General features: G+C 43.5%; 4 protein-coding genes across 4 annotated transcripts; 3 read left to right on the plus strand and 1 right to left on the minus strand.

Moving 5' to 3' along the window:
• Positions 1-9,195: 9,195 nt before the first annotated feature.
• N7458_000021 (uncharacterized protein) lies at positions 9,196-9,576 on the plus strand (the record flags this gene model as incomplete). The annotated part of the gene is made up of 3 exons (XM_056903415.1): positions 9,196-9,336; positions 9,397-9,485; positions 9,564-9,576. The coding sequence occupies 3 exons, from the start codon at positions 9,196-9,198 to the stop codon at positions 9,574-9,576; spliced, it is 243 nt and encodes an 80-aa protein (XP_056771182.1).
• Positions 9,577-13,723: 4,147 nt separating this feature from the next.
• Positions 13,724-15,211, minus strand: N7458_000022 (uncharacterized protein; the record flags this gene model as incomplete). Its single annotated transcript, XM_056903416.1, has 4 exons — positions 13,724-13,818; positions 13,991-14,271; positions 14,319-15,028; positions 15,092-15,211. 4 exons carry the CDS (start codon positions 15,209-15,211, stop codon positions 13,724-13,726), a joined length of 1,206 nt encoding a protein of 401 aa, XP_056771183.1.
• A 3,944-nt stretch (positions 15,212-19,155) lies between these two features.
• Positions 19,156-19,997, plus strand: N7458_000023 (uncharacterized protein; the record flags this gene model as incomplete). Its single annotated transcript, XM_056903417.1, has 3 exons — positions 19,156-19,393; positions 19,455-19,743; positions 19,826-19,997. 3 exons carry the CDS (start codon positions 19,156-19,158, stop codon positions 19,995-19,997), a joined length of 699 nt encoding a protein of 232 aa, XP_056771184.1.
• Positions 19,998-21,776: 1,779 nt separating this feature from the next.
• On the plus strand, positions 21,777-23,606 carry N7458_000024 (MFS transporter; the record flags this gene model as incomplete). The annotated part of the gene is made up of 1 exon (XM_056903418.1): positions 21,777-23,606. The coding sequence occupies one exon, from the start codon at positions 21,777-21,779 to the stop codon at positions 23,604-23,606; it is 1,830 nt and encodes a 609-aa protein (XP_056771185.1).
• Positions 23,607-26,191: the final 2,585 nt, after the last annotated feature.

The raw sequence follows: 26,191 nt of genomic DNA on the forward strand, positions 1-26,191 counted from the left end.
AATCACGTCTATCACGAAACCATGGGGATTGGTATTAAAACTAGAGTAGTAATAAAACTAGAGAGAATCCAATTTTGGCCAGTCGTCTTTTTTCGGCCGCCAGTCAGAGTTCTATTTTTAACCAGCAGCGAGGTGAGATACTAACAGGGTTGATTGTCTAGTTAGTTAACTAAATGTTAACGTAATTCACAAGCGAGCTGGCCACACAAGCGAGCTGGCCACCCACCCCCTTTGCAAGATTTTAGAATGGGATATCACAACCAAAACGCATTAATTTATCCTAAACTAGCGATTTTTACATTGATTAATTCTATGGCCAGTTATTCTGCATCCGCTGCAGGTAGGAGGAGCCCTCCTAGCCGGTTGAATCGGTTGATTAGGCAGATCGACCTGTTCATGCGATACTACCTCATCAGTTTCTACTGGCTGAATTAGCTGCTGAGCTAGCTGTAGGCCCTCTTCGATTGATAGGCCCCCTTCGTGTGCAATCTGCCTAGTCGATCGAGTGCGCTTTTGACGTTTCTTTTTATTCGCTACGCGTAGATCGGCGTTCTCCTTCACTAGTATTACAGTGTTATGCAGCGCAATTTCATGGCCCTTAAGAATCTGATCAACCACTAATTTCAACGGGCTTGGTGGGCTTTTTGACCGCTGATCTATTAGATCTCTCATCATTTTAGCCTGCTTGTGTAGCTGAGCTACCGTTCTAGGCGTTTTCGGTGTGAATTGGCTAGATCTGCTGCTTAGTCGGCTTGATAGTGGTGAAGGCGTTCGAAGGGATATATTAAGCTTAGAAAGCACCCTTTCGGTATTAACTGGTACGATACTAGTAGCTGCGAAGCTGCTTTGAACGATATTCGGCTGGAAAGCTTCTAGCCGTGCGCGAGGATAATCTACTAGAAAATCAAGCTTGTCGATATAATTATAGCCCGTTCGGGTTAAATCGCTTACGAAGCGACCGTACGCACGCTTTAGAACAGCTAAACACCCAACATCAAGCGGTTGTAGTAGATACGACGAATATAAAGGCATACAGAGTAGTATAATATCGTTTTCAGCGCAGATTCGATCGAATTAAGGTATTAAATAGCTACTATACCCGTCGAGGATCAATAGACGAAATCGCCCTCGTACGCGCGAAGCAGTATATAGAATAAAGATCTTTTGTAGCCAGCGTAGGCCAATTTCATCGGTAGTCCAGCCATTATTCGATACTTCGATTCGCCAATCGCTAGGGAGATTTGATTCGAACTAACCAGCAATATAAACCTAGCCCTTGAATATAATATATAGCGGCAGCGAATAGCTATCAGCGTATATCGTTTCAATCGCAGTGACCTATTCGCGATTTCCTAGCTGTAGAATCGATCGCCGACCGTAGTATTCTGCTCGCGTAACTACCTTCTACGCTGATATAAGGCCTATTGCGAATCCGGTCTCATCAAAGTTATAGATATCCTCTAGTTGGATACCGTTCTCATCGATCACGCGTTGCACCGTCAAAAACCACTCTTTTATAGCCTTTGGATCCTCGTTAAGAGCGCGCTGATAGTCATATCGTCGCGAGAAGCGTGCTCGAAGCTCATCACGTCGTTTAACAAAATTTGATACCCAATTAACACCAACGGTCGGAGGAGGAGTTATTCCACGCGCTACAAGAAGAATATTGGCCATTTCTCGTACAGTAGCAGGCCTAGGCGCTGCTCTACGCGAATCCATAGAGAAAATCCATTGAATAAGCGAATCTTCTTCCAATTCGGTCAATTTATGACTGTTTGGGCGTTTATCAGCGCGTGAGACTATGCCATAGGCACGCGTCTGTAAGGTAGAACGCGGTAGATCGTATAGCTTCGCTGCTGCGCGAATAGATGCGATACGGCCATCTTTGATATCAGAAAGGGCTAATAGGATCCTGCCCTCTTGATTAGCCGGTTTATGCGAAGATTCAGTGCGAATTGGTGGCATGATAAGGAGTTGAATTAGGTAGGGTAGTGGGAAGACACGATTTTGGATGGGGTGGCCAGCTCGCTTGTGTGGCCAGCTCGCTTGTGAATTACGTTATCGGATGCCTTATGTAACACGTTAGAGCCATCTGTCTAGACGTTCGGATCAACTATATCTCCGTTAGTTTGTCAGGCAAAGGACCAGGCCAATGCAATGCTTGGGTGTATAACTTTCACCACGAATGTTCATCTGGAGACGATCTCATCGTTCGGCTGTTCCGTCGAAGAGACTGGCTGGGGAGCGATGCCTCAAAATAGAACATATGCTGTTGCATAGCAGATAAGTGTAGTGGAATGGCTATTCATACTCAGCGACCTAGAGTCAATGATTAAGCGTGGGACACCTAAGGTCTGGCCCATAATTCTGACGGTCCTTTGCCTCTTTTCTTGGATGTCAATTGAATTTGACCGAGAAGAATATGACCTACAAGTTCTGGACGATCTTGAGCCCAATCTATCAGACCCATTTTCGGATTTAATAGCTCCGTTACTCACGCTTTCCAAGATGTTCTACGTACAAATGAGAGGGAACCATGCTTTTCAGAGTCTGTGGAACAGGGCCGCCTTCCTGGAAATTTCTCATGAAGATTTATTAGCCACAGCTATTTCGGTTGATTCAGATGGTCTACTATGTCCGGTGATTCTTCCTGGGATAAAAAGGATATCAAACTTGTTTATTCTAACTAGGAAACAGAGTGCAATTTATAATATAAGGAATATAATGAATATTATATAAGGAAATTAAGAACATTCGAGGTTATTTTGGAGTATTAAATATTCCTTTGCCTAGTCGGGTAATATTGATACGATCGTTGAAGATTAGAATCTAGGATTAGAATCTAGGGGTAAATAAGATTAGGTTTTCCTAGTAGTAAGTAAGATAGGAATACTTAGTAAGTAGGCAGGATTCAAGATATATATCTAGCCTATAGGCTATATATACTGATATACCTCCTTAGCTCTCGATATAAGATAATAGGTAAGAGTAAAGTAAGAGCTGAATAAGACGAAAGGAAATATAGGTAATTACCTAATATAATAGGGATACTTCTGTATATAGCTACTTAATAAAAGCGTAGTGTTTTTCGCTAGGTAGGTATTTTATAAGTCTATTAGCTAGTATTTTAGTTGTTTTAACCTATTAGACTATTAGCTATTTAGCCTAAACTTCTTACCGAATCTAAAGTTAGTAGATATGTGAGATATTCGGTGTGAGATATAGGGCAAGATGCCTAAACCGTCATGCAGCATATCAAGCCAGATTCATAAGGCCTATACAAGATAGCTGAATCTCTATAAGCTTTATGCTATACCATCATCACTACGGTCAATGACATCAAGTAAGACGTATACAACAGTATACGATCTACATCATCACTACGGTCAATGACATCGTACAATCAAGCAACCACCGATCAAACAGCTACTGCATAAGATCACTATGCATCTAGATCTGTCTGCATGAGATCATCATGCATCATCTAGAACGATCACATACAAGAGACAAGTTGATTATAAATATGCCCTGCTTTCTCTACCAAGATAATAATAATGTTTAAGATATACAAGCAAGATTCAATACAATCAACCAAGCTTCAGTCCCACTTTACTTTTCTCTCATCTTTATGATTCTAAGCCGAATTGAACTTATCCTTCCTATTCAATCAAGAGGAAGAAAGATCAATCGATCTTATTTAATCATCTTTAATTTATCTTCCTCTTTACCAACCTGCGTAGCATCGCTTGCTCACAAGATATCTATATAGCGAAGTTTCGTCTAAAATACTAATTTCTCGCGATTTAATAGATCGACGGTCTGTTTATTATCGTAATTTAACGTTTCTAGTTAGTTAATATCGAATTAGATAAAGAAGAAGGGTAACCCTGTTGGCACTACCTCAAAACCCTGGCGGCACCACCTCGGGCCTGATTTCTACCTGATTTCTGCTAAGCCTTTCACACCCGTTAATTACTAATTTAACTACCCTCTTCCTTCTTATACACACGTATCCTTTCCTTCTTCTCTTCTATCTTCTACTACTAGGCCTATCATATGACCTCCTGCTAGCCCTACTAGAACCACATAACCCACACACACTAATCTAAATCTATCTACTAGGCCTACTACTATCTCCCTACCCCCCATACCTACTAACCATGGATTCTTCACAATCTATCTTACTACCTACCCTACTACCAGATCCACCATAATTCTATAAGACCCGTGACCTTGCAAAGAAGGCCCTCTAGGAATCTGCCACTAAATAGGGTTTTGCCCTAGTAGTAAAGAGATCTGATAATAAGAGGGTTGACCTATACTATTCTCTCTAGCTAGATCCTACCAAGAAAGGTCGTTTAGTCTTATCTAAGGCTAAATCTCGCGAGGTTATTAAGATTAGGACTAATTGCCTATATAAGATTAAATCTGGCTACGGAAGGGTAGCAATAACGCTATTCCTGACCGTTATGAGATTGTGGTTAAATATAGTGAACACAATTATGGCCTAGTTCCACTAAATCTCCTAGTTCTACTACGGTAAAAAGAGAGGAAAGAAAAGGAAGAGCGACTCCTTGATTACTTTGAAAAAGGCCTAAAACCTATAGTAATTTCGATACTTTTAGAGCCTGAGAAGAGTCTACTTAACTTAAGAGACCTTGAAAATCTCCGCGCCCGAACCAGATCAATTTTCCTTGCCGGGCGTACATCGATTGAAGCAGTGACAGAGAGCCTACCTAGTTGGATTATACGATACGAATTGGATAGCCAACAGCGGCTAATCAGAATTATATTTATCTCAAGGATAGGCCTTTAATTTCTTCGTGTTTATCTAAATGTTCTATGGATAGATACTATATACAAGACTAATCGGTAAGATAAGATGAATAAGAGAAAGATGAGAGAAAAATAAGAGAAAGATAAGACAAAAACAAGAGATTACTGATTTACTCGGGTTATCTAGGTATAATATGCTAATGATTAATATCGTCGGACAAACCTCAATAAGGAAAACCTTCTACGTAGCTTATTGCTTTGTTAATAATAAGCAAGAATCGTCGTATCTTTAGATATTTCAAGCTCTTTAAATATAGCTTACACAAGCAAAGATTCAAGCTCCATGTGTTATCTTCTCCGACGACGCAGACTCTCTTCTAAATGTATGTAGAGAGATCTTTAAGGATTCAACTTGCATACTCTGTCTCTAGTATATTATGAAGAACATTGAAACACGCGTGCGGCTAATAATTTCGAAGAAATTACTCTTGTAAGACCTTCCTAATTTGGACGTTCTAAAGAAGACTATCGAGGAATAGCGATCTGTGAAGGCTAAATTTATGCAAATTATCCTTGAGCCTACTAAAGATAGGATAGAAGCAAGAAAGGCCTCTTTTCTAAGAGCCCTAAGGCACCTAATCTACCAATCAGCGATCGAATATATTGAAAAGCAGTAGTTTAGCGATAGGGCAAAGTAATTTATGCGGTGCTATCTTGACGGAATTCTCTATTATGATAAGCTTACTTCTTCTCGTGTAGAAGGAGCCTACGTAAAGCTTAAGCGAGAAATTCGTACCTTAACTAGCGACATTCTTGCTACTATGCGTGTCGTTTCTCGAGTCGTTTTATATGCAAATTCGCAGGCTTTTAACTCAATCCAAGACGAAATACACCGTCACCCTGTCTCGCTTCAAGTACTACTTTTGCGCAATCTTCTCGGTCGGGTCTCAAGAAGTACGATTCGAAAGGTCTATAACACATAGCAGAATTTTATCCAAGCAGAGAAGCTACTACCCTCTTGCACCCAATACTACCAGAAATCTCTTGGTCTTCTATGCAATTATGTGATTAAAGATCTGATAGATAGTGGGCAATCTCTCCTTCCGTCCTATTTTGACTAATAACACTGGCTAATCCTGCTAAATCGGGTAATTCGGACGGATCGGCAGCGAATTAGAAGGATAGGAAGGATAGGAGGGATTCGAATCAATGAGCCGGCTCAGGTAAAGGGGGTTGGACGGCCGAAGTTGCTTGAGACTGTAAAGCGTTGGCAAAGATGGGGAGGGAGGAATCTTACCGGTCGGAAGTTTAGGGTAAAGCGAAGCCAAGGTACCTACGTTTCTATGGATAAAACCGTAGGAATTATAGTACCACTACCTTCAAAGAGAACCGACACATCGACAACGCGAATGCCGTCAAAGTGGGAGATAGAACTTCGGCAAGGGCGTGGTGCTGGCCGCGGTCGGAAGGCCAAGAAATTAGTGATAGCGGAGAAGGAATTAAAGAGAAGGGCAAGGCAGATTACTAAGTGGCGAATTGGCTAAGCCTAGTAGATAGATTTTGAATTAGATTAGTGTGTGTGGGTTATATAGTTCGAGTTTGAGGTGGTGCCAACAGGGTTACCCAAGAAGAAAAGACGTTTAATCTAATATAGCTATTTAGCTATATAGCTAATTATAAGTAATTTAGCTTTAGTTATTAATATAGTAACTATCTTTTGTTTTCGAGATTTCTATTTAATTAGTCTACTAAATAGGTAAAAGATAAATCCTTTAGAGCTCTTTCTATTAGGATTATTAGTAAAGCTTACGTCTAACGAAGTAGTAAAGATTTAATTATCTAGTTAGCTACTATCGTAGTAAATTACTAGATCTTTGTGAGCAAGCGATGCTGCGCAGGTTGGTAAAGAGGAAGATAAATTAAAGATGATTAAGATCGATTGATCTTTCTTCCTTAGATTGAATAGGAAGGATAAAATCAATTCGGCTTAGAATCATAAAGATAAAATAAGAGAAGAGTAAAGTAGGACTGAAGCTTAGTTGATTGTATTGAATCTTGCTTGTATGTCTTGAACATGATTATTATCTTGGTAGAGAAAGCAGGGCATATTTATAATCAACTTGTCTCTTGCATATTATTACGGTTCACATATGTTTGGTGTTGATGCCTAGTGCCTAAGGCATCCACAGAGTATTTAGATAGCTCTCTCGCTATCTCTCCTTCCTTCTTTCCTTCCTTATGCTTAGTTGTTTCGTGAAATGCTACTACACTGGTTGATCTTCTTCCTCTCGTACCTGAGCGTAACACATATGATCGTTCTAGATGATGCATGATGATCTCATGCGGATAGATCTAGATGCATAGTGATCTCATGCAGTAGCTGATTGATCGGTGGTTGCTTGATTATACGATGTCATTGACTGTAGTGATGATGTAGATCGTGTCATTGACCGTAGTGATGATGGAGATCGTATACTGTTGTATACGTCTTACTTGATGTCATTGACCGCAGTGATGATGGTATAGCATAAAGCTTATAGAGATTCAGCCATCTTGTATAGGCCTTATGAATCTGGCTTGATATGCTGCATGACGGTTTAGGCATCTTGCCCTATATCTCACACCTAATCAGGAGATCGTACAGGTAGTAGACGAAGGATTCCTAGGAGCATATAGATTAAAAAGTAACATTAACAACCAGGAGACTTTATTGAGGCGCAATAAATATTAGCTAGATAAGCCGTTAAATTGTTAACGTCGGTGCTTTTTAAAGGGACAGTAGGAGCGATGTAAAGGAGCATGATTTCACGTAGAGGGACAGCATAATCCGACGGAACAGGTTCAAAACTGATATCCGCATACCACCCCACCGAGGCAAAGCGACTCACGCCATTGAGTGAGTGTGTAAGACCGACGCCTTTATTTTGTTTCGCGCTACTTTTCACGCTAATTTATTCGCCTTCGCTTCTCCGCGGTTTTTATGTTTTAGCTTTTACCGCTCTAGAGCTTTCCTTGTTCCCACGCCTTGGTTTACTGACACACTACGGTGGTAGCCAAATTAGGCTTAGCGTGGCTTCCAAAAATTCATGACAATACACTAGGATTCCTACTGCGTGGATCATAAGGCAGTGGTATAAATAAGCCGGAGAGGTACAATAAGCCTTGAATGTTCAGGTAAAGGTAGTCCTCGAGTCTACCTTTCTCTACGAGAAACACTATTACTATCCTGGAAAAAGGTTGATCGTCCACGATGCCAAGAAACTTCGAGCCAAGTCTACAGAAATCGACTGGAATTTATTCGTTCACCAGCCAGATACCTAGGTCAATAGCGTTCATGCTGACGCTACAAGATAACTCCAAAAACATGCAAGTCAATTTCTGAAAGTTAGTCCATTTACATCTCTCACTTGGTTCTTCTAGGGACTTGCAAAATGATGCTAGGTTCACGCAAAACCTGAACCCACCTGATCCTCACCAGTGGCTCAAAATTATCACTTTCAGGGTGATCCACAAATTCCTGCGGTAGTATTTCGACACATAACATAGAATATCAACCCAGTTTCCTTGTCTTTGCGAGGTAATTCAGAATTTATTGGTGTAGGGAAATACACAGCGAGTTCCTTGCGACCTTCGTCGAAAAATGACTATAGTATATACTATCTCACATCCACTCGACGATAGATACTGATTATTGAAGATAGTAAGCACCACACTGACCGACGAGTATGAGCTTGATCTTAGGGGTAAAACCCAGCCGTCAGTCAACATCGACGACCTCTTATTCTCGAACTATCATCTCCTCACTCTTTGTGAGACTACATTTCCTACCTTTCGCTGCCAAGGCCAACTGACCACGTTACGGAAAATGAAGACTTCCCTATTAATATTAAAACTATTCATTTTATAAGTTAACAAAGGAGTCGAGATCAAGAGTTGCAGAGATCATAAATAACATATATTATATGGAGTTGTATAGAGGTTTAGTGCGGTTTAGTAAGGTAGGGTTTAACTTTAGTTGAACCCCCTATAATTTAGACATAAATACATAAAATTAGGCATAATAGCTGACCGGGATCCAAAATAATTTGGGTCCCGATGAGCGACGGCACCTGAACGAGACCCAGGATTAGTCAGAAAATTCTTGGGTCCCGTTGAACTTTTTTTGGTCCTGCTGAGCTGGAACCCGTGGTGTCCTTACCAATTCCCATCTGAGACCTGAGTAGTTGGTAAGCAGATACCACCTGCCTTACGCCGGCTAGAGGTTTTTCCGGAGTTCTTCCTCCGATCCTGATGTCACCGAAACGACCAGAACTAACTTCATAGGAACGCCGCCACCTCACTACTTAACCTCAGTGTCCTCCCTTTGATGGTCGTCTGTCAACGCGATCGGGTGCCCTCGTGTCCTGATGAGCACCGATTATGGAGGGAAGCGATGCAATCATTATCGTCGCCGCGGTATTTCTGAGCATCTCACTAATCGCTGTCTGTCTTCGGTGTTTCGTTCGTTTGAAGATTGTGAAAGCCTTTGGGTACGACGACTCTTTGATGGTGATGGCGACAGTAAGCCGGCATAGGGGGATTGTCCTTTGGCAGCTAGCACGTGTGCTAAACTTTGTGCAGATCTTCAACGTCGGATTTGCCATATGCGGAATCGTGGGCGCGTTATATGGTATGGGAAAGTCACAGGCTTATCTGGCTCACCGACCAGAGTATATTCGGCGTGGTTTATTGGTAGGCATACTCGCATCGTAATTTACCGTCGTATCACTGACTGTTATGGTCAATAGTGTTGGTGGTTAGGTCAGATCTTATACATATTCACGTGCACGATCGGTAGGCTAGCTATTGCCATGACTCTGCTTCGTCTTACGGTTCAGCGCATTCATTCGTGGGTTTTGTACGGGGTAATGTGCTTTTCAACCACTGTGGGAATTGTCTTTCTGTTTTTCACCATCTTCCAATGTCATCCAGTCGCGTACTATTGGAACCGCTTGTCAGGAAATGGCTGTTGTCTTGACATAGAGACCTTACTCGGTATTGTCTATATGTACAGTGGGGTGGCCGCAACATGTGATTTTGCAATTAGTTCCCTGCCTGTGTTTATGATTTGGAAGCTTCAAATGGATCAACGGACTAAATTCGCAGTGGCAGGAATTTTGGGAATTGCTGGCATGTTCGTCCACCCGGCTTGTTCGTTCTATCCGGGCCTTGTCCTAACAGAAAACTTTTCCAGTGCGAGTACCGCCGTCATCGTTCGCATTCCATTTTTAAAGTACGCGAAAGATCCAGACTTCCTCTGTGAGTCTACTTCACCGTCTACTTTCCGTTCTGCTGAATCTAATTTGGTCTCAGATGCAACAACGCAGATTTCCGTATGGTCGAATATAGAAGCCAGTCTTGGTATCACGGCCGGTAGCCTTGTAACTATACGACCGATAATGAGGCTTTTCTTAACCGGGAATTCGTCACCTCAAAGCCACCGCAGTCTCGTGGCTACTTTTCCAAGTTCGAGATATGATCATGACATCGCGGAACTTGGATTGCGTTTTTAATACCCCGGGAGCCGTCCATTTTACGAACCACATGCCCAGTAAGAATATTTTTAGGCCATGTTTTGCCTGGATGTTGGACGAGAATTGGTGGTGAGTAGCCGGTAATTTATATTTTGTCGTCAAAAATCGTCAGGTATTCTCGTCACTAACTTGGCTAGTTGTATAGGTGGGGGTGACTGACTGCCTTGTGTATATCACGTATGACCCTTTACATATAGCACTTTTGAGATAGAGACAGGGCTAAGCCCCCCTACCACAACCGCGTCTGGTACGCTGGCATGCTGCCTCAGGATAGAGGAACAATTCGCAGGAACCCAGCTAGATCCGTCGGACTCATGCTACCGACCCAGACAACTCAGGGCTCGCATTTTGCTGTCCCACGCGTCAGAAGACTTGGTACGCCATTAAACGAAATAGTTCTCTTTCACTGACACCCTCGATGACCCAGTTTGTACTATTCTGACGACCTAGACACGATTGGGATTGGTTTGGGGATTTGGCGATAGAAACAAACATGGCCGAATCGGGAAGATAAGAAAAGGCGTTTCTTATCGGGAGATATATCAAACATCATCCCACCAAATAGTTTTCTCTTTCTTCTCCTCTCTAGTCTTGATACTTTCGTCAAGTGGCACAAGTTAATCCCTGATCTCTTTCTGGCTGTAACAAAAAGCAGGATAATTTGACTCTTACTGGATCTATGGTTGTTCAATTGGCACAAGAAGGCCTACCACCACAACGCAATAACTATATGATCTATATAGATAATTACTTTACGACTATTCCTCTATTTAATCACCTTCGACGGTTAGGGGTTGGTGCCTGACATATAGGAGTATTTACACCCAGCCTGGGTGGAATTAGGGTATTTCTCTTAAGTATGGGGAAAAAAAGTGGAGACAGGGCTAGGTAGAATTAATTTTTCAGACGCTAGGTACAATTATTCCTAGACGTCGTACGAAGCTAAAACTTTAGGAAGTTCTAGTGTTGATATTAGATCTATCTATATTCTTAATTTTATTATCGTACGATGGTTTATTAGAGTGTAGTGAGTTTTTGAAAATTGTAACATTTTTTGATAGGGTCCGGGCTAAGATTGATCTTCTATAGAAACCTACGCTATAGTATATATATCTACTCTTCTCTTCCTGACCGTAGAATTAATCCTCTTACTTAGTATTTCCCTCGTATAATAACTTTATAAACTTAATAATCTAAAATATAGGAGTTATGATAGTAATAATAATAGGGATTTATAATTTAACTCTTCTATATCTAGTATATTTGTAAGAGTTAGTCTAGTTAAGTAGTACTATTTTTATAGAGAACTTTAGGGATACGCCCGGTCTATTCGTACGAGTCAAGATCATAAAAGAAGCTTGTTACTTTAAGTTTCGGGGAGACTATCTCGAGACCCTATACGACTCCTCTTGGATTTTTAATAGTGATCATAAAATCCAATTGCACACAAAAGGATATGTGTGTCCGTAGCAGGTGAAGAAAGACTACCATCAGAGAAATAGGAGTCGGCTAATTAGATCAAGCGGGGAGTATGATCAGGTATGCCAAAGAAATCTACTCATGAGATCAAAGAGATGTCAAGCTTGTTCAATTTAGCTAGAAAAACAGGCAGAATTTATAACATGAGGTACACAGTAAACATCACATGAAGAAATCAAGAACATCCGAGGTTATTTTGGAGTGTTGAGTAGTCTCCGGCCAATATAGGCAATTCAATGCGAGATCGTTGAGGATCAATATAAATCAATATGGTGGACATGAAGGTGTTTCTTCCGGGGAAAAGATGGTGGCGGCTTAGTCATCTGCGGGAAGATCCCACCACAAGTTGACAGGATCATATAAAATCTATCCAGTAGGGTAGTTTATATACGACTAAGGCTAAAGGAGTACTCTGTCTCGCGTGGTAGGATAATAATATAGTACTACTAATATCTACTATCCACTCGCTACAGATATTTACTCCCTCTAAGCGAAAGCGGCCATCAGCAACATCTACGAATACGGCGATTGCACGTGCTCCTTTTAGTAATGAGATTATCAAAAAGCTCGAGATCCCTGCTGCAATTGACGATTATAATCACTATATAGGTAGTGTTGATATTGCAAATCAGTATCGGGCTTCTTATAAGATTCATCGAAAGAGCGAGCGAAATTGGCTTCCGCTACTATTCTTCTTTCTTGATGCATCGATTATTAATGCATTCCGCATTCAATCAATCTATAAGAAGCAGCAACAGAGGACTAGTAGGCTATTTTAACTAGAGTTTCGCAAGCAGCTTTATACGCAGCTCTTTGCCTTTGCACCTCCACCAATACCAATCCCATCACCTAGTATAAACCACCAGCGAATTGAATTAGGTAGCCAAAAGGCTTGTGTTTGGTGTCAGTATACGAGAGGAAAGGGTAGAAGAGGCTAACGTGCTAATCGGTCGCGAACGGGTTGCTTACAATGTGGCAGTGTAGCTCTATGTGCAAAAGGGCAGTGTTGGCGCGAATTCCATACAAATAGCTAGTTTGAATTAGGCCTAATTATTTACATACCATACTATGACCGTAGTTGGCCAATTAGTACGCGTTATTAGACATGCGTTAGTATTAGCCTAGTAAAATACGCTAAATGTGACTCCGGGACAGACGAGGGGATAGCATAGGTTTCTATAGAAGATCTATCTTAGCCTGGACCCTATTAAAACAATATTATAATTTTCAAAAACTCACCACCCTCTAATAAACCATTGTACGATAATAAAATTAAGAATATAGATAGATCTAATATCAACTTAGAACTTCCTAAAGTTTTAGCTTCGTACGACGTCTAGGAATAATTGCATCTAGCCTCTGAAAAATTAATTCTACCTAGCCCTGTCTCCACCTTTTTTCCCTATACTTAAGAGAAATACCCTAATTCTACCCAGGCTAGGTGTAAATACTCCTATATGTTAGGGTATCACGACTGGGGAGGAGAAAGGAAGAGAAACGATCTGGTAGGTTGGTGTTTGATATGCCCCATGATATGGAACGCCTCCTGTTATCGTTCCGATTCGGCCATGGTTATTCCTATCGTCAAATCGGTCCCCTATATGCGTCTGGATTGTCACGGGAGGATCCCAAATGGGCACCGACGAATGGCTGGCAGAGTCAGCGTAGAAAGCTGAATCTCAACAACGAGGCAGAATAGAAATTGATATTCCGCTGTCGTGGATATGTATTCGAGGCTTGATTTAGCCGTCTTTCACTAATCTGACGTTGGGATGTAAATATTACCATCTATAAGACCGCCGACTCCAGCAAGAGTTCATCTATCTTATCACACGGGTAGCCTGGTCCGTAAGTAAGACATGTTGACGTAGTGGACAATCTTCGCATGAAGGACTTCATATCAATCGCAATAACCAGATCCTGCTGTGGTTGCGGGGGTCGGGTGTTTGGAACGCCTTCTCGAGTACATCCTTCTTGATTACCGCATAATCTATCACCGGTCAACGGCGGATTAGTTGTCTTAAAACTGCTATCCCCAGCCGTTGACGGGAATGTTTGGAGATAGCGGTTGGTCACAGAAGAAGGTATATCACATACAGCAGAGTTGGATAGAGGCACGTTGCTTAGGCTGTTGTCGGTACTAAAAATACTCCTATGCTCACCTGGCGATGAATCGAAGCTTGATGGTGTGAGATTCTCATGACAGCGACTTGCTGGGAGGTGGTTTGGGGATTTGATTTTTATGCGCAATGTATCCACGTCCATTTCAGAAATAGCGCGAGTTTTGAGATATTCCTCAATCTCGTATGCGCTCAAGTACTGGTCCCTCTCGCGACCCTGTCTGACTGGGAAAATAGCATCTCCAAAAGTCCACGTCTCACGTGAGTTGATTGGGTCAAGCGATGACTCCACGACAGGCACGGACTCTGGCAATCCGCGAGATCTAAATGATTCGTGGTAGAGCCCCCTAACGATACCGTATAGGAGTACCCAGGTCCAAGATACCATCGAATGGCGGATAAAATCTGGGGTCGAGTGTGTTCGGCTAGTGTTAACCGGAATATCTGGATCGCGAGATGTGGCGTGTAGTTGTCCCGCCCTAGGAGCGAGAAATAGACAAATTCCAAGGTGTATAGGAGCAACCTAGATCCGAAAGGGTATCGAACTGCCGCAGATTCCACCGAGAAAGGCGGTGAAGTCATCGGAAAGGCACCAAGAGGCTGCGTGAGGGAGCTGGCCCCAAGAGCTTGCTCATCCCGCAAAGGATCATGTGATACAAATACCATGTCATGGAATGTGGGTATCGGCTGGTGACTTTGCCAAGTGAGAGAAGAAGCGCCAGCGGGGAGGATCGCCTCGGCGGGGGCCCAACGGGTATGCCCTTGGGGAAGTAAAGCATTTGCAGCGGGGATGTTGCTAAAAGATTCCTCAGCCGGACCTGATCCTGGGACTGGCGACTGGCTGGCCATTCTTGCTAATTCAACGAATCGACGTGTAGCATGAGAGAGGTGATAAGTAAGGGCACGGTCGTTACGGAAATGTTCCGATCGTAAAAGTTCATCGGCAAAATCTGTAAACCCAGTGCTCATTTGCTCAATAATATTGACCAGAGCCAAATTTTTCTGTTTCATAGAGGTAGTAAGGGCCTGTTTCCGACGTCGGAAGGCATCTTGCGCAATACGCCCTCGAGCTCTCCGCCTCTACAGAATTCAGTCCTGTTAACAAATGCATGCGTCTACATCCAGCCCTTCAGGTCTTCTCACGTCTGCGGAGGTGTCTCTCTCAGAATCCTTCTTTGGGCGACCACGAGACTTCCTATACCTGGTGGCAGACCCTCCCAAGTTGGTCGTTGGTGGAGTGTTGGGGCTATGTTTCGAAGCCATTGGATGTGTTGCAGTCTCCGGGATTCGTACCTCGAAAATAACTTAAATTAACGAGTAGACGAGGCCTTAGTGTCAAAAAGAGGGTGTTGATGATGATCTTGGAAAGATTGCGGTACCTTGGACTTGTGAGCACACAAGCTTTTCGAAATTGGAAGATTCCCATGATTGAAACGAAAACGAAACGTATTGTATCACGTGATATAGATGAACGCGTCATTGTCGCAGCAGCAGGATTGGTGGATACCCGGAGACAGGAGATACTGTATATCCGCCAAGATTAGTCCTGTAGATGGCCCATCCAAATTGCCAGTTAGGGGCCTTATGGCAATTCAGACCTACTGTGATTTCTATTGGTACACCTACATGGCCCACTCATCTTTGTTCCAACAGTCATCATTTGCGGAACAAATTCAAGGGCACGCAGTACGGCAGTACGGTTAAAAGGTCATTGGAAAATGCAATTTCTTGCCGGCAAAATTATTCCGTATATTTCATTTTCCAGATTGATACACCAAATGAGGCCCCAGATCGACATATGAAGGCATAGGATAGATAGAACAGTTGAAACAGGTCAAATTGCATTGAAATTGTCACCTCCAAGCTAGTCAGGTGACCCATAAGTTTAGTCATAGCCGCCCGCCTTCATAACTTACCGTAATTCCCAGCCGTCCCGTACACCCGGCCATCCCGGACACCCCATCCAAAATCGCGTCTTTCTACCTACACACCAACTTCAATCACCTACCATGCCACCAATTCGCTCTGAATCTTCGCAGAAATCGGCTAACCAGGAGGACAAGGTCTTATTAGCCCTTGAGGATATTAAAAATGGCCGTATTAAATCTATTCGCGTAGCAGCTAAGCTATACGATATCCCCTATATAACCTTAGCCGACCGCGCGAAAGGTGTGCTTGCAGCGTTGATTATCGCCTAACTGGCCATAAATTGACTGAATTGGAAGAGAAATGGCTTGTTAACTAGATACTCTCTATAGATTCGCGTGGAGTAGCGCCTAGGCCAGCTACTGTTAGAGAAATGGCTAATATCCTACTAGCTGCGCGCGGTAGCTACCCTCCGCCTACTGTTAGCAAGAATTAGCCATCAACCTTTGTTAAATGTCACGATGAGCTTTGGTTACGCTTTTCTAGGCGATACGATTACCAACGCGCATTAAACGAAGACCCTAAAGCCCTACGAGCCTAGTTTACTACCGTACAAAGCGTGATTAACGAGAACGGTATATAAGCTGAGGATATCTATAACTTTAATAAGATAGGCTTTATAATAGGCCTTATATCTTCGTAGAAGGTAGTTACTAGGGCTAAGTACTACGGTCGGAGATTGATTCTGTCAGCATATAAGTATGCGTGCGCATAAGATCTTACGTCAGCTTCCTACTCTGCTAGATCCTGGAGGAATCATGCTTCCTGCAAGATGAACTTACCCCGCTTGATATATCATATTGATCTTCAACGATCGCATCAACATTGCCTACCTAGGCAGGAGACTACGCAACACTCTAAAATGACCTCGAATGTTCTTGATTTCCTCATATGATATTTGCTATGCTCCTCATGTTATAAATTGCACTCTGTTTCCTAGTCAGAATAAACAAGTTTGACATCTTTTTATCTCAGGAAGAATTACCGGGCATAGTAGACCATCTGAATCAACCTTCCACTGCTTGATTCTTCTGTCTGATCAGCCGATTATGATCTATCCTGATTCGTCTCTCTTCTATAATCGTGGTACTAAGATTGGTGCGCACGAACGATTTCAACAAAGGTTTTATGCACTAAACGCAATTACAACAATAGGTAACTTGTTTTAAGGGAAAAGCGGTTCCGTTAAGAGATTTAGTTAGTATAACTTTAAGGTCTCTGTAGCCGAGGATAGTAGTTTCAGTATTTCTAACTATGTGTTACGCTCAGGCACGCGAGAGATATTGATCAATCAACATGGTAGCATTTGACCAAAACAACTAAGCATGAGAGAAGGAAAGAAGGAAAGAGGGCAGAACGGCGAGAGAGCTATCTCAATAGTAGATTGATGCCTCAGGAACCAGGCATCAATCCTGCTGACGATCGTCACATTGCCCCCCTGTCAGATATCGGGCAAGATGCCTAAGCCGTCAGGCAGCACATCTAGCCAGATTCATAAGGCCTATACAATAACCAGAACGATGTTCTGAATCTCTACAAGCTTTATGCTATTATATCATCATTATCCAATCGGATAATCAGGCATAAACAGATGTATCATAGTCATGCAATCTACATCATCATTACGATCAATTACATCGTACAATCAAGCAACCACCAACCAAACGGCTACTGCATAAGATCACTATACATCTAGAATACGTCTAGATCTATCTAGATCGATTATATGCAAGAAACAAGTTTGATAAGTTTGCATAAAATATTAATTATAAATATGCCCTGTTTTCTCTATCAAGATCTAATGATCATATCTAGTATTCATAAGTAACAAGACGATTCAATACAATTAACCAAGCTTTAGTCCTACCTTACTTTTCTCTCATCTTATCTTTATGATCCTAAGCCGAATTGAACTTATCCTTCCTATTCAACTAGAGGAAGAAAGATCAATCTATCTTATTCAATCTTCTTCCTCCCTACTTACCTGCGCAGCACATCGCTTGTTCACAATTACTCGCGCAAGATAATGCGAATCTACGCGCAGCTAATAAGAAGATCGTCAAGAAGCGCAATCGGTCGCATAAGCAGATACCATGTTAAGAGGGATTGACCGTTGAAGAGGGCCTACAGCTAGTTGCGTAGCTAGATTTGCTAGAAGAAGCACCGGTGGTAGAATCGCACGCGCAGGGCGAATTGCCTATTCAGGTAGATAGGCCGGCTACTAGGGCTCCGCCTAGGTGTCACTAAGTGGGTGTAGGGAAATTGGCCACAGGATCAATACATGTAAAAATCGCTATATTTAGTTGAATTAATGGGCGTTGGTTGAGAAAATCGATTTTTAATTTTTCTAATGGGCGTAGGTGGCCCGGTCATGCGGGAACTACGTTAACTAACTTTGTCCTGTCCAGTCCGTCAGCAGGGATGGATGCCCTCTACTCCCTTGCACCACATCTCTCCTGTACTTACTGTACATAGTGTAGAAACAGAAGACCGTGAGCGCCACTGCAGATGACCAAGCCGTAGATTGTGGACTAGGTCGGAGGGTCTAGGACGTGGATGGCCGACGGCTCGCGGTTCGCCCTTACTCCCTCCGAGTACGACCTACGAACTCCGTACGACCGACGAGATCTGACTCGTTTCCTTCCTCAGACTTCCGAGTGCTTCACACGGTTGCCCAGGCGTTCCGATTCCTCAACACAACACCGCACCCGTTCTGCGTGGCTGTTTGGCTGCTGGGTTCTCCAACTTCTCCCCGTGTGTCCGACCCAGATCTCAGTCTAAGGTTAGGCTTCTCCCGAGGCTATTGCGTTACTCAGCATCGGTGATTTCCAATCACACCCCGTGATCTGCATTGTCAACGCACGCAATTACCTCATCTATGATCGCATCACTCCCCCAATTACATGTCCGGGGCGATCCTGCCTCGATGCTCAACCTAGATCGTGTTGTCCCCGAATTGACCTATAGAGTGGCCCTGCTCAGCATTTCCCCGTAATCTGCAGTCTGGAGCGGCAAATAACAATTACCATATTGTGATGCGAAGATGATCCCGTCGGACATGTTATAAAATTTTACCGGAACTTAAATGAAATCAATAATATAGTAAAAGTGATTGTAAGCCTAAGGCATGAGACGTGCACGTGAAACCATTCGATTTTAAATACTGAAATTGGGACTCCGTATTCAAAAACTCCCACTTCCTTTCCCACTCAGCCACTACATAAAACATATCAACTTAAATCCGGTTTCTTAGTTCCTCCAAATATCATACAGCTATCGCGATGACGAAGTCTATCGTCCTCATCCTTGGATCAGGCGCCAATGTTGGTCGCTCCGTTGCTCGCAAATTTGCAGCCGACGGCTATCTTGTCGCAATCTCCGCTCGCAGCCTGGAGAATGGTACTTCGCCGGAGGGCTATATCACAATCAAAGCCGACTACTCCCATAGAGATGCCATTCCAATTGTTTTTGACAAACTAAAGGCCATTGCAGGAGTACCAAATGTGGTGATCTATAACGGTAAGAATCAGACAAGCAACGTCAGGGTGCAGTCCGACTGATCATTACGATTGTGCCGTAGCTTTTTCTTTTACTCGTCCTCCACCGGACGAGTTGCTTTCGATCCCTGTAGGATCTATTGAAAGCGACCTCTGGGTTAATACATTCAGCCCTTTGTTAGCAGCCCAATATGCTGTTCGGGGATTTAAAGAACTTCCTGTGATAGCCAAGAAGGTATTTATCTACACCGGGAATATTCTGAATTCAACAGTGCTTCCCGTTCCGGCGTTCTTCACCTTAGGAATTGGAAAAGCCGCAAGCGCTTATTGGATAGGATCGTCTGACCTAAACTACTCAAAGAAAGGTTACAGGTATGAGTGGAGTTTCTAAACGATCAGAACAACTAAATACTTTCCTTGATTCCGCTGACAACGTCGTTCTGAACTCCTTCAGATTCTACTATGCCGATGAGCGTACACCCGAAGGGGGGCCAGTTCTCGGTAATATCGATGCGGAAGCACATGCGGACTTTTATAAACAGCTTGTCGACGACCACGATTCTTCAATTCCTTGGCATGCGACCTTTGCTAAGGGAAGAGGATACGTAAATTTCTCAAGAATATGAACATTTATAGGAGGTGAGGGAGATCGGAGGGAGATGCCAATGCCGCCACTCAAACGTGTTACCTTTCCTTAAGATTTCCCATTTAGTTGGCAGTAGTATTCTAGGACGAGCTTCACTTAAAACAAACAGGGCACCAAAAAGTTCTGTGCTCTAAATCTTCAGACCAATCCTTTTTTAACCGCAACCACCTAGTATATGCCCTCAGCTATATTTCCTGAATCCCTCACTACATAGCCACATATTTAGCCACTAGACAGACATATTTAATGAGAGGATCTATAACAAGTCTGATTCCTTAACATTATCTAAAATATGCCTCACTGTTCGAAACAACCTAGATGAATGTCTAAACCGTAAATCAGCGTTCCATTTTCTAATCACCGAGACAAAACCGCTCCGCAATGTGGCATCGCAGGAATCATGAAGAATATAAAATATCCCAAATATCTGTTCTAATAGCGTAGAGGCATATAAAGTTTTCTCAAAAAGACAGCTGCGATCGTAATTTCTATCGGCGTTGTCGATAGATGCTATTCCAAACAGAGCCCCCAAAACGTGGTTGAATAGAGCTCTATCAGGTTGATCTGGTCGGCGCTCAAGACCTTATTAAAGCTGGGTAAACGTCCAGCATACGGTTGGTGGGAACGGTAGCGGTATTTGTTGGTTTGGTTAACTTTAACCTTAAAGCTGACAAATACCACTATTAGCGAAACTTTGTGGTCCCAGAAATACTGACACCTCGGGACGGACTTGTTACAAATAATCCCGAAACCTAAACTATTTGATGGCCACCATGAGAATGAGCACTATTGCATCATAGGCAAACTGGGAATCAAGAAAGCAACCAGTACATGGGATACTAAGAAACAGTAAAATGGATCAGGCGCTGTCGGGTGGGATTGAAGTAATGAAGTTATGCCGCTGGAAGTAAAAGAGCAGACACCGACACCTCATATCCACAATTAAAAGATATCGTCTCTCTACTGTGAAAATGTTCGTGCCTTGGATACCGGGCGGTCAGGATCGGTCAACCGAAGCATAGATTTTGTTCATTGTTCGCCCAATTTCCCCTAGTATTTGTACTGGAATGACGCGGGCAACACACGCCGTGGCCCTGAAACGATGGTCGCAGAGCAAGGAAACGAGGGTAAACCACTGGTGTACCCTCGGTTGCCAACTTGAAGGTCATCGGGGCTGACATCCGCTACCACGCGGGTAACGATACCAGCGGCTTCGGAATCAACAGCTGGGCTGGAAGCTCAACGAAACCGAGTGCGACCAAAATATCCTGGGATCAGTTATTAGCAAAACTTCATTTTTTGTGAAAATTATGATTCTAAAACAAGACCGCATCTTTCGCCTTGGTCGGGCTTAGGGTTAAGCTAAGGTTTACTCATAGGAAGGACGCACCAATCCGGAGGACCAGCCACGGTCGCCGTTTCGGGGTTGTTAATATTCGGTCCGACCCAATTGCCTAATTTGATTCCGGGTCCGGCGGAGTTTTCAGGCAGCTCCAAAGCCTTGTAGAATAAGCCAACGTCATGACGTCTTCCAAGCCCTCGTACCCGTCCCACATGTAGGTGTTCCGTCCTTAGCAAGCATATAATTGACCGCTGACATGCAGAAAGATTGGGAATAAGGTCAGGCTCCCAGGCGCAAGGAAAGCAAACACCTAACGATCGATTCCAAGTGAATCTACGCTGAATCTCCGGGCATAGGTAGAAGCTGGGAAGGAACTGCAAAAGGCTTTCATTTTCACCAATTCGTGCTCCATCCATCATGGAAGGCCTTGTGCGCAGTAGTGCAGCAGGACAGATATTCCGCTGTCTTACTAGAGGCCGGCTTCTACAGTATCCAGATGAACGACCGGGTTTCAAGTGCCCTACGTGTTATGCGGAAGCGGCTGCGCCAGACTTTCTCTTCAGGGGCGAAGAAGAGAGTGAAGAAGCATTCCAAATTTCCAGAAGACTCTTGCTGGACCGGGCACATACAGCGCCTGTTTCAGAATATTTTGAGGCTGGAGCATCTCAAGCCGGCCTCCTGCCATTGTCCTCTACCACACCAATCAGAATTCCGACCATTGCAGATGCGAGGAGGGTACATACGCAAGCAGACCTTGAGCACTTATACAAAGTTGCAACACAGAGCGAAGAATTTGGAGACTCGAGAGACCAGCCAATCGCACCTGTGAAGACCTTAGATGATACGATCTTGGTTGACTGGTATTCTACTAAGGATCCCGAGAATCCTCAAAACTGGTCTGCTGGTAAAAAGTTCCTGGTTGTGGTACAGATTTACCTCTATACGCTGGTAGTATACATGGGGTCTTCCATTTACTCCCCTAGCACCTCATATGTTCAAGAGAGATTTGGAGTGTCAGAGACGGCTGCATCGTTGGGCCTGGCTCTCTATGTCCTAGGATACGGTGTTGGTCCACTGATATTCGCCCCTCTAAGTGAGATTCCTATTATCGGTCGAAATCCAGTGTATATCATCACATTCGGAATCTTCGTGATTCTCGGCATCCCCACTGCCGTTGTTGACAATTTCGGGGGACTATTAGTGCTCCGTTTCCTGCAGGGCTTTTTTGGCAGTCCTTGTCTGGCCAACGGCGGAGCTAGCGTGGGAGATATTTTCAATTTGATCAAGTTGCCCTATGGTCTGACGATGTGGGCAGCCTTTGCAACTCTAGGTCCGGCGCTTGGACCTGTGATCTCCGGGTTCAGTGTTCCTGTCAAAGGTTGGCGATGGTCATTGTGGCCAATCGTCTGGTTTTCCGCACCAATCTTTGTTCTTTTATTTTTTTGCCTCCCCGAAACCTCCTCGGACGCTATCCTTTTGAAAAGGGCCCAACGCCTGAGAAAGAAGTGTGGAAACGATAAGCTTATGTCTCAATCAGAGATAAACCAACAGAAACTTACCGTCTCCAATGTCCTGGCCGAGGCTTTCTTCCGCCCATTCCAAATCACTATCTTAGACCCGGCCATTCTTTTTGTGAATGTCTATACGAGTCTCATTTACGGCATTTACTATTCGTTCTTCGAAGTCTTCCCTATTGTCTATATCGGGATTTATGGTTTTAATCTGGGTCAAATGGGCCTGGTCTTTCTCAGTATTGCGGTCGCTCTCGCCATCGCGGTGCCTCTATACTTCTTGTACCTGTACACAATATTCGAACCAGAGGTTAAGAAGAAGGGCCTCTTGGCTCCTGAACGTCGGTTGATTCCAGGTCTTTTTGCCTGCTTCCTGCCACCTATTGGTTTGTTCCTCTTCGGCTGGACATCTCGCAGCAGTGTTTACTGGATGGTCTCGGTGGTGGGAATTTTTATATTCACCATTGGTATTTTCCAGGTTATCCAGTGCGTCTTTATTTATATCCCAATGACTTATCCCCAATATGCAGCTAGTCTTTTTGCTAGCAATGACTTCATGAGAAGTACATTAGCTTGTGGTGCGGTTCTATTTTCTCGTCCACTTTTTATTAATCTAGGTGTCGCTCCAGGTGTCAGTTTGCTGGCTGGGTTAACCGTGGGCTGCATTTGGGGAATGTTTGGCCTGTATTATCTTGGAGCAACACTAAGGGCACGCAGCAGATTTACTGCTAAATAAGTTATTGTCCACGGCTGCTCCTTTTGGTTGGACAGTCCTTTATATTAATTATATGGATTAGTGATTGTATCTCATATTCTGGCTCTCTGTCAGGGAATAAGTGCAACATACACGTGGAAAATTGAAAGCATACACCGCTGGTGTATGAAGAAACATTCTATGTCTCTTTATGTGAGTATTAGGATCTCATTTATATTAACTAACAGCGGGCAAATTAACCGGTAGGTTAATGAGGTAAATTATTTACGCATCTAGGCTTGCGCCCACCATCATTCTCCGGGGCGTACCTCAGTTACAGTGGTGTTCCCATTTCTCATATTTCTATAATTACCGATAACCGGTGCTTCCGTGGTGGGAAGCCTATCTCTTCTAGTGACTTCAGCGTGTAGTCTTTTTGTCTCATTGGGATTCCTCAGCATAATGATAATTTAAAATCTTTCCTCATTGCTGATACAGCATCTTGAATTTCCTACCTGCCTCGGCCGACCAGGCTGCCTTGAGCTTCCCACTTCACTAATTATTTAACTAACTAACGTAACTAATCCAGGGGTGAGTCGGACAAACGGGCGAACCGGACACTCGAAACACCATAGTGAATGCAATGTTTCACTCTTTCCTCACCGATTCATAGACTGTCACCACACCCTCTTCAAAATAACAATCTACATCTGACCGTTCAATCAATCAATCAATCAACACTCTATTAACCTGATGCAGCCTAACTAGTGGCGTAATGGCTATGCAGGCGCTTCCTCCGGCGGAAGCAAAGAGTATTCCGAACGCCAGACCCGCGCATGAAACAGTAGATACATAGGAAATCGGCGTATTGCCATATAAAATAAGCCCAAAATCACCCAAAACAGTACCGAAACGCCCGCAATGCCCTCAATCCCACGATATATCTCTCAATCTGCCCTTACAACGGCCTGCTGCTTCCTTTGTATCTCCATTTCTGCTTTCCCTCTCTGGTATCTACATCCTCCTGCTTCGTTCTCAATTGGTGGCGTTCATCGTCGACTGGCGTGTTGACATGTTGGATGTATTCTTCTAAGACCTCTCGGTCGGCCTTGGGCTTGTCGTTCCTCCTACCTATCGTCTTCACTACCTACGCCTGCCAGTCTATCCTGGCTCGTTGTTCCGTTGCCTTCTTTTGGTGGTTCTAGCTCGATTTCGACGTGCCGGAATTGCCCTAGGAGGCCTGTTTGTAATATGAATTCGGCTACGTAGCGGGTAGCCTGCGAGTGCGATACAATTGTATCGTAATCCGTCGAATCCCTAAGATTAGTCGCCCTGACCTTGTTAAGGAAGGTCTTCCTTAGATTAGCGTACAACGGGCACTATATTAAGACGTGTCTCGGTGTTTGAGACCCCTCTCTACAGTAACACTGATCTAATTCAACCGCCTTAATTTTGAATAAGAAATGGTTTAGTGCGATCCGTATAGAGTATATCTAAATTAGAATCGAGGTATATAGCTTCGATAGAGATTCGAACAGCTAAAGTATCTTCTTATCCGGAGCCTTTACTAATCGCTAGTTCGGCCTGCTAGTTGTCTCCTTCGCCTACTCTTGTGCCTATCTCTCCTTGATACGCTGCCGTATACGGCGTTTCGCGGTCGATGCTAGAAGGACACGATCGCTAGGGGACCTACTATACGCCGAATCACTAGTAGTTAGTTAATCTGTTCCGTTCCCTATACCTCCGGTTACTACTAACTTTGCTTTAACGTTAGCGGTTTTATTACTAGGAACGCCTACGTGTGCGGGGATCTAACGGATCTCGACGGGAATCTAGTCGAACGTGGGCGTTTGCGATCGGAGGGCTCGTACGTGGTTATAAATTTGCTGGATCACGTACTAGCCTAACGATCGCTTTAGGTTTTGTACCGCCTGGATAGCGGCCTGGTAGTCGGAGAAGATAACAAGCTTTATAGGCCTGCTATTATGTTGTTGTTAGTTAACGAACCTAGCAATCGCTATTTTAATACTATTAAGCTCGGTAACGTATACTATTGATTCGTTAGTAGTACTAAGATATCGCTATTGAAAAACGCCCTCGCGTAGGGTAACGGCTAAAGCGCCGATCTAGTGCTTATACCTACTACTATCTGTGAAGTACAAGACCGTTCGGGGGCGGTTGTTTAAGTAGGCCTGTTGGAATAGAGATTCCGTCCTAATCTTGTTATACGAGGCTCACGTAACCTCTATATCTTCGATAATATATAGGATCCGTGCCTCCTATAGAGCTAGAACAAACGCTTTACGTGATTCCTATACGCTTCCTTTTAGGTCGAGGATGCTATCTTTCTTCTATCTAAGGGCTTCTAGAGGGCTCTACCCCCCCTTTCCTAATCTCCTGCGAGGATCGGGGGGTATAGCGGAGATAGTCTAGATAGGCCTACGCGGTACCTATTTAGATTTGTATTACCGATTCCTGGATAAGTTAGTCTATAAGAAGGTGAATTAGTGTTAGGAAGAGCTCTATGTTAAGAGCTACCGCGCTAGTCGATTTGAAAGCGCTGTTGATAAGAATCGCCGTACGTCGTTGAATCTTGGCGAATTCGTTAACCGTACGCTTTATCTCCT

This window comes from Penicillium daleae (genome assembly GCF_028827525.1).
Source record: "Penicillium daleae strain IBT 16125 chromosome Unknown utg000001l_segment0_segment0, whole genome shotgun sequence".
In the NCBI taxonomy this organism is placed as follows: domain Eukaryota; kingdom Fungi; phylum Ascomycota; class Eurotiomycetes; order Eurotiales; family Aspergillaceae; genus Penicillium; species Penicillium daleae.